General features: G+C 41.3%; 1 protein-coding gene across 7 annotated transcripts in view; it reads right to left on the bottom strand.

Moving 5' to 3' along the window:
- ZNF521 (zinc finger protein 521) overlaps positions 1-12,351 on the bottom strand; it is a 265,522-nt gene that overhangs the window by 140,197 nt on the left and 112,974 nt on the right. For all 7 annotated transcript variants that reach the window (XM_048840499.2, XM_075125268.1, XM_048840500.2 and 4 more), the window contains one exon: positions 7,080-10,432. In XM_048840499.2, the coding sequence (XP_048696456.1) occupies positions 7,080-9,992 (2,913 nt within the window). In that variant the 5' untranslated portion in view covers positions 9,993-10,432. The remainder of the gene's footprint in view (positions 1-7,079; positions 10,433-12,351) is intronic.

The raw sequence follows: 12,351 nt of genomic DNA, 5'->3' as shown, positions 1-12,351 counted from the left end.
GTGTGAGTGTAGACACTGCATGATCTGTGTTGACCCTAATGGTCCTCCAGCAGTTGTCCCACAATGCCCCATTCTCTACGACTGTGACCACTCTGTTCTTCGTTCCCGTGTTTGGTTAAGTGGGGAGGAAAGGAGGCATGAGAAACAGTTTGTTTATGTATACAGGAATGTCCCTTGTATCCTCAGAGGAAATCTCAATGAAAGTTTCATGGAGCTACTTTGCAATCCTCTCCCAAAGACTTCTACGGATGGCAGCCTTATTTCTTCCTCCGCGGTAGGACACTTTCTCTCGCCACACTGCAATGAGTTTGGCTGGCACCAGTAAACAGGTTAGTGACATTTGGGTCTGGGCAGCTTGGGGGTGCTCTCTGTGCCTTTGTTACCTTCTGGAGTGAGATAACAGCTAAAGCCACCCCTTTCTGTAATAAATAGTGCCAATACTGAGTGCCACTGCACTATGGTCATATCCCTGAAATAAAGAACAAAATTTTATTATTTCATGAAACCAAAATTCCTTCCCCCACTGCCTTACTCCTGGCAGGCCATACTCACCATGGCAGAGGGTGGAGTGCAGTGCTATGCAGAGAAACTCCAAAGCTGTAATGTGAATAAGCATGTCTTAATAAAAGATTTTATGGAAGTAAGGGAAGGGAGTTTTGAAACTTAACTTTCCCTTTCTATTGTGACTATAACTCCACTAATACATCTGTCTCTTTTTATCAACAGCTGCTGTCATCGTGGCCTTGAGGGGTACCCCTCAACACCCACAGAATGTCAGACCCTGAGGAGAACAACATGTTCAGCAAGATCCTGCAAGCCCATGCTGCATCAGTCCACGAAAAAAGGGCTTGGAGGGCCAACAGGGCAGATGGCATAGAGAAGGAAAGAGCAGAGAGGAGAAAGGCCCAGGAGTCCCAACAGGAAAAGAAGTGGGAGATGCACCAGGAGATTATGGTTCTTCTCAGACAGCAAACCCAAATGCTGCAGACCCTGTTGTTGACCTACAGGTCCAAAAATCCCAGACTCTTCATCCTCTGCAGTCCTGGGAAAATTCCATGGTAGTAGCTCCACACAGCCCATCCCTACCACTCCAAGCTGGGGGACAGCAAGGAAAACCACAGCTTCACTTTGATCTGAGCAAACCATCATGTATATGTTCCACAATGCACTACATCTATGCACTGAAATGGACAGAAATGTTCGCTGCCTTTCCAATTTTAAAGTTCTGGTCCATTAATTTATGTTAAAAGTTTGTATTGCAGTCCCTGGCGTTTTTTTTGCACATTGTTTTTCTGCAGTGTTTTTGCCACTCAACAGATTTCTATTTTTGGAGAATAAAACTATCTTTATTAGTTCACAACACATATTGCAGCACGCATAGCCGTATTCAAAGCATACCGTACTTGTATATGTACAGCAAGGACTATACTGTTCCTAACAGCACCAAAGCTCCAAGCCCAGAAAACAGGCAAGCACAGAACACCTCAAGGGCTGACCATTACAGTGCTCTTTCAAAGCCTCCCTCAGCTGCATAGCTCTACTTTGGGCTGTTGGAATGGGCCCTTGTGTCTGGCTGTTCAAAGTCAACAGACAGCCACTCACCCTCTACCCTGCTACCAGCTTTCCTCCCTTTGCCTCACAGAGATTATGCAGGATACAACAGGCAGCTATAACCATTGGTATATTTTTCTCACTGAAGGGACAGTTTATTCACTGAGATCCAATCTAGTGAATAAACACTGCCAGTGTCCCTCCAATCTCCCAAAAGCACATTCAACAACCATTGTGCATCTGCTGAGCTAGTTGTTGAATCTTTCCTTAATGCTGTTGAGGTGGCTGGTGTACAGCTTCATGAGCCAGCAGAGCTAGGGGTAGGCTGGGTGCCCCAGGATCACTACTGGCATTTCAATATCACCAAAGGTAATCTTCTAGTTGGGAAAGAATGTCCCTACTTGCAGCTTTCTGAACAGTCCTGTGTTCTTAGAGATATGAGTACCATGCACCTTCCCTAACCAGTCCACATTGATATTGCTGAAGAATCCCTGGTGATCCACCAACACTTGCATAACCATAGAAAAGTTTCAGAGCAACAGCCGTGTTAGTCTGTATTCGCAAAAGGAAAAGGAGGACTTGTGGCACCTTAGAGACTAACCAATTTATCTGAGCATAAGCTTTCGTGAGTTACAGCTCACTTCATCGGATGCATACTGTGGAAAATACAGAAGATGTTTGTTTTTATACACACAAATCATGAAAAAATGGGTGTTTATCACTACAAAAGGTTTTCTCTCCCCCCACCCCACTCTCCTGCTGGTAATAGCTTATGTAAAGTGATCACTCTCCTTACAATGTGTATGATAATCAAGGTGGGCCATTTCCAGCACAAATCCAGGTTTTCTCCCCGCCCCCCCGCAACACATACCCACAAACCCACTCTCCTGTTGGTAATAGTAGAAAATTACCAACAGGAGGGTGGGTTTGTGTGTGTGTGTGTGTGTGGGGCGGGGGGACGGGGAGGGTAGCTCACGAAAGCTTATGCTCAAATAAATTGATTAGTTTCTAAGGTGCCACAAGTACTCCTTTTCTTATAACCATAGAAAAGTCGCTCTTTCGGTTGACATACTCTGTGGCAAGGTGGGCTGGTGCCAGAACAGGGATATGTTTACCCAGTGATGAGCTGGCAAAAGTTGAAGAACTGGTTCCTTCAGTTGCTCCGGGTCTTCGGCAGCACTGAAGGACCCGCCGCCAAAGTGCCACTGAAGACCCGGAGAGAGTGAAGAACCCGCTGCCGAAGTCCCGAAGTGCCGCCAGGTGAGTAAAAAGGGATTCTCAGGGGCGCCTCCCCAGCCGAGAGCTCAGGCGGGCCAGACAGGACGGTCCCATGGGCCGGATGTGGCCCGCGGGCCGGGGTTTGCCCACCCCTTTAACAACTGGTTCTAAATCGGCTTCAAAATTTAACAACCAGTTCGCGCAAACCGGTGCGAACCAGCTCCAGCTCACCACTGTGTGTACCATCTATCTCCCCATCGCAACTCAGGAAACCCATTGCTGCAAATCCATCCGCTATGTGACCCAATGGTCACAGTCCTGTGTAGCAGGAGATGATTTAGGGCCCTACACACTTGTGTGGCAACAGCCCCCACTGTGGATTTTCCAACTCCAAAATGATTTCCTACTGACCAGTAGCAATCCAGGGTTGCAAGCGTCCACAGTGAGATCACCACTCATTTTTCCACTGTCAATGCACCACTCATTCTGGTATGCCTGTGCTGGCAGGCTGGGGTGAGCTCAGCTCACAGATTCAGAAGTGTGGCCATTTGTATCCAAAAGTTCTGCAGCCACTGGTCATTGTCGCAAACCTGCATTACAATGCAACCCCACAAATGCTCGTTTCTTGGGCCTAGAAACAGTGCTCCACCATCTGCAGCTGTTCCATGAATGCCACTAATAATCTTGAATTGTTTTTCACTGTGTCCCTCAGCACTCTGTCCTCCAAGAAATTGTCATGTCCCCGTTGTTGTAGTACTTCCTATGGGTCTGCAAATACAGGAGAATCGTGCATCCTATATTTGCAGCATTCAGAAAAATAGTACACACATCTGTGGGCTCCATGCTTCTGTCAGAAGAGGTGGAGACTGATAAGTGCTGCGCAGGTTTTTAAATAAAGACGTGAAAATATGAGTTATGGATTTCATTATGGAATGGAGAAAGTTGCAAGCTGAGAACTTGACCTCTAGCTCCCAGAGATCCCTGCATACCTCATTTCTACCCAAAATGCATTGCAAAAATCCCCCAAAAGGCATGGCATCTGACGGCAGCACCTGGCACGTTATGATACCTAACTGTGGTGCACTGTAATCTGCATCAACACAAACACTCCTGGTGGGTATGTGCACCACCGGCACAAGCAGCCAAGTATGCACATGCTTGAGCAATGTACAAATTTCAGGAGCTATATGCCGACATAACTTGCATTGACCAAAATCTGTTACAGACATGGCTTAAGTCTCAACAGGTAAAGGCAAAGCTACAAAGCTTTCTGCTGAATTAGGAGTTCTCCCATTATGTGCTTCATTAACTTAAGTATGACAACATTTTAAGGAGGGGCAACAGAAGCAATAATACCTAGCACTTATACATGCTTTTCATCTTCCAAGTACTTTCAAACATTTATACTAATTAAGCTTCCCAACACCCTTTTGAGATAAATATGTTTTAGCCCTGTTTTACTGATGAGGAAATTGATACAGAGAGGTTAAAGTGATTTGCCCAAGTCAACAAAGAAATCAAAGTCAGAACTAGGACTGAGTTCTGTCCCCAGTCCACTACTCAGAGCACACCTCTTTCTCAACGTCTAAACACTATTTCACCCAGATTAGCATTCTATCTGTTATCTTAATGAGCTAATGCACTATGCATTAGCAGTAATTCAGGAACTTCTGAAACCCCTATAGCTCATTAAGTACAGAAACAATACTAGGGCCTCTCCACTTTTAGACATTTATCAACAGTTACAGTAACTTTTACTAACTAAAAGATCTGAAATTATATGCACATAATGAAAAAGGGTATTAGTGAACTATCTAGGTTTGTTCTCTATACAGGATGAACAAAGAAGAAAAAGAAGCTGAGCAGTTGCATCTTTTTAGTTCAAATGTAGAAACAATCATCTAAGGAGATATAAGTTTTAGTCTCACCTTCCACTTCTCCATTGAAAAACACTGTTTTAGTTTCCTTAGCACGTATGTCCATTACTTGAATAATGAAGGGTTTGCAGAACTATCCGTGGGACCACAACTCTTTATATTTCTCTCGCTTCAAAAGTTAGAAAGCTCCTAACATCCAGTTCAACATTTCAAACCACGTAACACGCAATAAACCAAATGGAATCTCTGCTCTATTTATCCCTATGGAAATTTTTTGTCACAATTTTTTCAAAAATTAGCTACTGGCAATGTTAAGTAGATACATTTTCCATGGGATGTTGTCATCTTACAAATCATATTCAAAACAACAAATGTCCTTATTTATTATAACAACAACACTTTCAGTTACTAACAGTTTTAGAAATCCAGTTTACTTTTCACTCATTTTTTAGACTTTGAATTTCTCTCTGTCTGAACATAAAAAATCTACGAAGTGAGTTTTGTTGTTATTTATGATCACTTTCACTGCTACAGTCTGGGTCTGGCTGCAGATTGACAAGAGTTTAAATTTGAAATTTTTAAAAAACAAAACATGCTTCTTTTCAGCCTGTGGCTTTGTGAACCTTGTGGACGAGCTCTAAAAGTATTGACACTCTATGAGGGGCTTAATAACCTTCTCAAAGTTATCGTGTCTGCCATGAGCAAAGGATTTGAGGGCCCAAAGGTCACTTATCTAGAGGCTAAAACTGCAATAACTGAAAACACAGTTTACAAACAGTGGATGGGGAGCTGATTGGCAACTTTAGGACATATGAATGAAAGGGCTGAAAAATGACCTAAAGATCTGTTATTTAAGAATTATCAGTCTGAAAAAAACATTTCATATGAAAATCCAAAGGCAGTAAATCTACTGAGAGTGGAAATTCTTTGAAACTATGTGGATTTTTGACTATGTGATTTTAAAGTGGTTGGTTTTATCAATGGAAAGCAGAGAGGCCAATCAGGTTACAGGAACTCTGATTATGACATCCTCCAAGCTCATGAAGCGCAATAAAAATGTAGATGTTGAACCAATTCGTTAAAAAGTATAATAGCTTTTGAGGGTGCCAAGGAAATGGCCAACAACCTGGGAATATGTCTTAATGTACATGGTTTTGAGTGTGCTTGGGGAAACCAGGATAGGTTTTCAATGTGCCTGAGGAGCTAGGGACCTTTGTAAGCCTCAAGAAATTGCAAGTAATATCGGAGAAGAGTGAAATGGAACTAAGACGACTTTTCAAAGAAATAAGGCAAGTCAGCCTATCATGTGCTATTCTAAGGTATGTGTTTATCCTTGCAGATGGCATCACAAATATGGTGTGGTGGGAAAACAATTGTTTGGGCCCATTCTCCCCACCCATGCTACATCAATGTGCATCCCATAGCAAAGTTTAGCAAGACTTTGGGTACAAGCTACTTTTGGAAGAGAGAGAGAGCGAGTCTGTGTGTGTGTGTGTCTCTGTGTGTGTATTGAGCTATAGGTTTCTTAAGTTGTTGAGAGTCCTATATGCAAGAACTCATCCCCAAAATGCTAATTAACTCATTTTATTCATTGAACGTATTAAGGCAAAAAAGACTCTCCCTTCACCTCCCACATGGATCAGTTGTGACATTTCCCTCCACCCTTAATACCACCCCCACATTATCTCTTAAGCTAATGTAAACAAGTGAGAGCAGAAGAAATCTTTCAAAAATTTGGGACTACTATTTATGTGTAATTTTACTTTTAAAGTTGTTCTGCATAGATGAAGTTTAAATCCTCAGGTACTTGGTGCGTTGGTGACCTTGTGCTACCTAAAATATTGTTAATAAAAAGAAAATTAAAAATGGAATTGCCATAGAAAGCCCATTTCACCATTTACCCTAGGTAGGTGACAAATTGCTGAGTTTCATTTTAATCAAAGTACGGTAAAGACAGGGAAAATTAATGTCTGAAACATAATTTACAAAAATAACTCCCCAATTTGTTGTTCACAAATATTTTTTGAACGTTCATCCTTTTTGCCAGCATATTGGCTCTATGTATTTTAATTCTGTGTCATTAATACTCTATGCCATAAGCGCAAGCCATATAGCAAGGGATTCCGACTTGCAATGAAGCTAAGTTAAGATTCCAGATCTCAGTTGTGCTGGCATGAAGACTGGTCTCTCAGTAATACAGAAGACAATATCCTAGGGAGACTGGAATTAGTCCTATTCTACACCAATCAAGCCAAAACACAAGGCATATCAAAAAGCAAGTAATTGCTAGCTAACGGCTATGGGAGGAACTATTCCATGGTTCAATCTAAGCAGTTTCTGGCAAATAACAATAAGGCCTGAGAAAACGGCAGTGTAAAATGGGGAAGTTTTATCAAAAAGGTGAAAAGCAGCAACAGCAAAAGAAAGTTTTACCTCATCAGATTGAGAAGGGCTGATTCTGGGCATTGGAGATACTTGTGGTGTTTTCAGCTGTGTACTGTTGCTGTCTGGAACAAGCTCTCTGTGGATTGACTGGATATGATTCTGTAGTTCACTTTCTGATTCAAATTTAACATTGCAACTAGAACAGCGAGTCTTCAGTCCCCCTGCCTTGCTTTTGTTCTCAATGGAACTCAAGTTCTCATTTTGACTCAAGCCTTGTCTGTTACTGCTTGAAGGGATGTTGACACTTGGACTACCACTTTTACTGAGATTAACACAAACAGCGCACAGACCATATGGCAGACCATTGATGTCAAGTTTCACTAAATCCTGTTTTGAGCGGAATTCCTTCAGGCAAGAAGCACATTTGTACAGTTTCTGAAGGTGCTGTGCACGCCCTGTGGACTGCACTGCAGAGCCATTTCCTGTTTTTTGCATGTGAAATGTCCCATGGATTTTCAGTTCCAAGGTAGAAGTCACTGTTTGCATGCATACCACACAGCGGAATCCTGTTAAGGAATTTCTCAAATCAGGGTGCATTTGGCAATGCTCTAAAAAATCCTCCTCACTCTGTAGAGGCATTTTGCAAATTCTGCAGTTTCCAGTGTCCAGGCTCTTACTATGTGTGACTTTATGTTCAGTAAGAGTCAGAAGAGATGGAAACCGCTCACCACATATTGGGCACATATAATGTTTCACTGGTCCCAAGTGTGTCTGCATATGTTCACGGAGCCCATTTTCAGAGAAGAATGTTCGAGAACACACATTACACTTGTAATTCCCTTTAATCAGCTCTGCCTTCTTCTTAACTATAGCACTTTCTCCAGGTCGGATGTTGTGGTCTCGAAGCTGATGATTCTGCAGGAGAGTTTCCATTGTGTATGCTGCTCCACAAATGTCACAACCGTACATGGGCTCTGATGTATCAACGTCTTCTTCACTGCCATCATGGCTATTATGTGACTCCTGGCTATTTGTCAACAAGGTCTGGAGCTCCACTTCTTCTTTCTGAACTTGCTCCGATGCTCCATTTGTTCCACAGTTTGGAGTTTTAGTTTCAAAAACACAGTGTTTTTCCCTCAAGTGTTTCTCTAGCAATATAATAGCATGAAAAGCTTTGCTGCAGAATTTGCAGTTGTATTTTTTGCTATGTGTAGTAATGTGGCACTGAAGCTCCACCTCTGTACCGAACGACTCGCCACAGAAAATGCACTTGTGCACTTTCCCTTGATTCTCCAGGTGATTGTGTTTAACATGAAGCTGTAGGTCAGTTTCATTACGGAAGTCCCAGTTACAAGATGTGCACCTGTATACCTTCTTTTCATTGCTGTGCTTCACAGCCAGGTGTAGTTGAATGGAGACTTTGGAGTCAAAAACCTCTTGACACAAGGTGCAGCGGAAGAATACAAACGTATGCATGTCAAGCAGGTGTTTTTGCAAGTCATCCACTGAAGTAAACTGCTTGTCACAGCTTTCACAGATATAGTATGTAGAAGTTATCATGAAATGAATTGTAACATGCTTCAGCAGCGACTCTTGGTTTGGAAACTCCTTGTTGCACTGAGGGCAGGTCAGTTTTGGCAGGACAGTGTCAAGGTGGGTTTTTAAATGAGTCTGAAAACCATCCAGAGACGTATACTTAGCACCACATTGATTACAGACATATTCACCTGCAGGACGTGGAGGAGCACCACCTACAGCTTGCATCATCTTTAAGGAAGTTTGCTCAATAGTTACAGGAGATAAGGGGCTCAAGGCTCTAGATTTCTTTCCATTGTGGATGTAATTCAATGCCAAAGGAATGTTCTTATGGTTCTCCTTGATATGCTTGTTCAATTTAAGGACACTGTTAAATATTGGAGAATTAGTACAGTAGGAACAGGAATATACTTCTACTACTGGATCTTTTGGGGTTCCAAGTACAGGGGAACCAAAACGGGAACTGCTAAGATCACAATGGACTTGTCTAATATGCTCTTCCAAAGAAGAATCAGTAAGAAATCCCATGTAGCAATGGGGACAAAAGAATGCATTACTGTCTTTAGCAGCAGGGTTTGCAAACCCATGAGAACATCGGATATGTTCCTGAAGAGTGTTGAGGTCATTAAATACTTCAGAGCAGAAGTTGCACTGGTAGACCATGGCAGGCATGGTAGAAACAATCAGTGCTGGGTCTGGAGCTTCATGAACTTGCTTAAGATGTTCATTCAGATTATAAAGTGAAGGTAACACCTCCAAACAATACTGACAGATATGCGCTTGTTCAGGTTTATCTAAATGCATAGTTTTCAGGTGTATCTGCAGAACTGCAAGGCTTGAAAATAACTGTTTGTTGCAATAAATGCAGCTATAGGTAACTTTTGCTTGCTTATTCGAAGGACCAGTGATATCTGGTACTTGTTGGGCTGCCCGCTTTCTTCCACGACCCTTTGTTATTGGGGGAGCCGTTTCTACCATTGTTGAACTATCCACCGAGAGGTTTGAATCTGGAGTGGTGCTAGATACTGAGGTATAGCCAACAGTTACCAAAGAAGGGCTGTTGCTATGATTGCATGATTCGGGCTGCTGGTGACTATCCATGTGGCTGTACAGTTCTTCCACGGTATGGAAGTTCTCTGAGCAAATGCTGCATGAATTCTTCTTTTCACCATTATGAGCTTGCTCCATGTGATTTACAAGAGAACTTTCCTCTACAAAGAGTTCATGGCAATAAACACATTGAAGAGCAGCCCTGTCTTCATTAGGGGAACACTCGGGGTGGCATTCTGCTATGTGTTTCTGAAGATCTTCAGGGAAATCAAAGCCTTCTTCACACTGACTGCATTTCTGAGTGTCTTTCATTTTCCACTCCTCCATCCTGGAGGCAGACTGAGAACCATCCTTGTTTCTTTCATGAACCTGCATGTGACCATGCAGTGAACTAGATGAAAGGAATCCACGTCTACAAATGGCACATTTATATGGCTTGTTGGATGTATGAGTCTTTAAGTGAATTTTAAGGTGATCACTCCTTGAAAATGCCGCATCACATTCACTGCAGTGATACTTCTTGTCTCCCGTGTGAAGCTTTATATGGCGATCTCTGCTCCGCTTGTGTTTGAAGAGGCGACTGCAATATGTGCATTTGAAAGGGAGCTTGTCGCTGTGACTCTGCTCATGATGTTTTAAGTAGCTGAGCCGACTGAATGACTTGTCACAGAACTGGCACGGATAAGGCAATCCTGGGCCACCCTCTTCCTCACCAAAATCACAACCTTCTCCATGGCTTGGTGAAGTCTGGTCTTTGCTGGAAGGTGATGAAGCTGGCCATGAGCAAGTGGGGTCATCCTCAATATCCACTCCATCTGGAATGAGGAAAAAAAGTGCACATACGCTTATTCCCCTGGAGTTCAAAGGATACACTAAATGTGTATAAACATGCAAATAGCTGGAACAAATACGCAATGTACTAAACTTGAAATGGGATACTTTTCACCTCCAACAGCTTTTTTTTTAATCCCACATTTATTTTTATCAAACTGTAAAATATGAAAAGTTATTAAATAGTTCTGTGCCTATATTATCCTTTTATTGCTTTTTTATCATCCTCTCTCAGTTGCAGGATATATATTATACATTGACAACTTTATTAAAATGCAGATTTTAATATATTTAATGTTTCTTTTGTATCCATTGTAAAATGATTTGCATATTATGTGATCATCTGAAGAGTCAGTGAAAGAAGGAAATATTACAGAAATGATTTACAATTAATGCAGTCAACCCACATGCCTAGTATTTAATAAAAATTCCCTGTTCTTTTCCTCTATTTTTTCCCCCTTAAAGTTGGTTCTGAAAACAGAAATCTTTTCGGGGTTATTATTGATATAGACTTTGGTGCCCTCAACAAAATAATATTAAAAAATTACAAGGAAGGAAATGGACAAAAACCATAATAAAAGTGATGTCTTCTCTAAAAATAATGCTGCCAGAATCTCTTCAATAACTACCATTTGGTAACCTCAAGCCAGAAAATGGATTATTAAATGTTCAAAACAAACTAACAAATATTATTGTACTAAGTCAGCTGGGATCAAGGAAAATGAGAAAGTTTCACAAGAGCCAGTTCCCAACAGTGTATTTTGTTTCTAAAGTTCAAGAGGTTGCCCACCATTTCTTCCTTTTTGCAAAAGTCTCAGCCAGCTGAACTTCCTTAGTTAAATAGAACCTGTACTTTTAGGTGATCATAGACAAAGCAACTTGTGAAAAACTGGAAACAGGAAAAAATGATACATGATTATAGTAAAAACTGAAAGATTTATGAATAACAAAGAAACGACAAACAAAACACAAGCCAGCTATTAAACTAAACTAGTTGTCCATGATATTACTTCACTTCTGGACCAGGTGAGTTTTAACTAAGTGCTTAACAGGTACCATCTGGGATTTTTGCAGCCTTCCTTTTAAACAAACAAATACACCGGACCCTCACTAGAACGTGCACCACCTATATAGCACGAATTCGCATATAACGCGGTCGCGGCCATGGATCCCAAATTTAATTACTTTAATTGCAATTCATTTTAATGTGGTCCCTGCTATAACGCGGTCCCCGCAGTACCACACATGGATCCCAAATCCTGCGTTCTAGCGAGGGTCCGGTGTACTGTGGTTTAATGACTGCATTTCTCTTAGTATAAAAACTTTAAAAAAAAAATACAAAAAATGCCCAACAGCTCCATCTAAAGCAAATTATTCTTTATTCCCTTCCAGGGGCAACATCGTTGTCTTATTTCCTTTTAAAAACAAAGTTGATTAAGATAATACCATAGAAAATGACTGAATAAAGCCATGGGGAAGGTATTTTTCTTAAGATATTTTTCAACAAATGCTAAGTTTCTTAACATCTACAACCCTCTAACAAAGAAACTTATCATATTAACATGAAAAGTTAGAGTTGGCTTTTATCATGTAAACAAATTCCAAGCCTGCTTTCTTTAAGGTAACAAGATTTTACTAGATTATCAGCCTCCTGCTTATCCACAGGAAACAGATGAGGATTCATTCCTTTCCTGCCTCTAGAAACTGATGACAATGCCATCTCACTATCAATGCCAGATGGCAACCATCTAACTCTGAGAAAACAACCAAACACCAATCCTGGAACCCTGCCCATTGCAACAATGCTTTTCAATATAAGTTGAAAACTGCATTTTGTATCCTCTTGTTTGACTCTGAAAGAGAGGTTTTTACAAATTATCTACACATGACACATACACACACA

Source organism: Caretta caretta, chromosome 2 (assembly GCF_965140235.1).
Source record: "Caretta caretta isolate rCarCar2 chromosome 2, rCarCar1.hap1, whole genome shotgun sequence".
NCBI classification, from domain to species: Eukaryota; Metazoa; Chordata; order Testudines; family Cheloniidae; genus Caretta; species Caretta caretta.
This window is presented reverse-complemented; position numbering and strand designations above follow the sequence as displayed.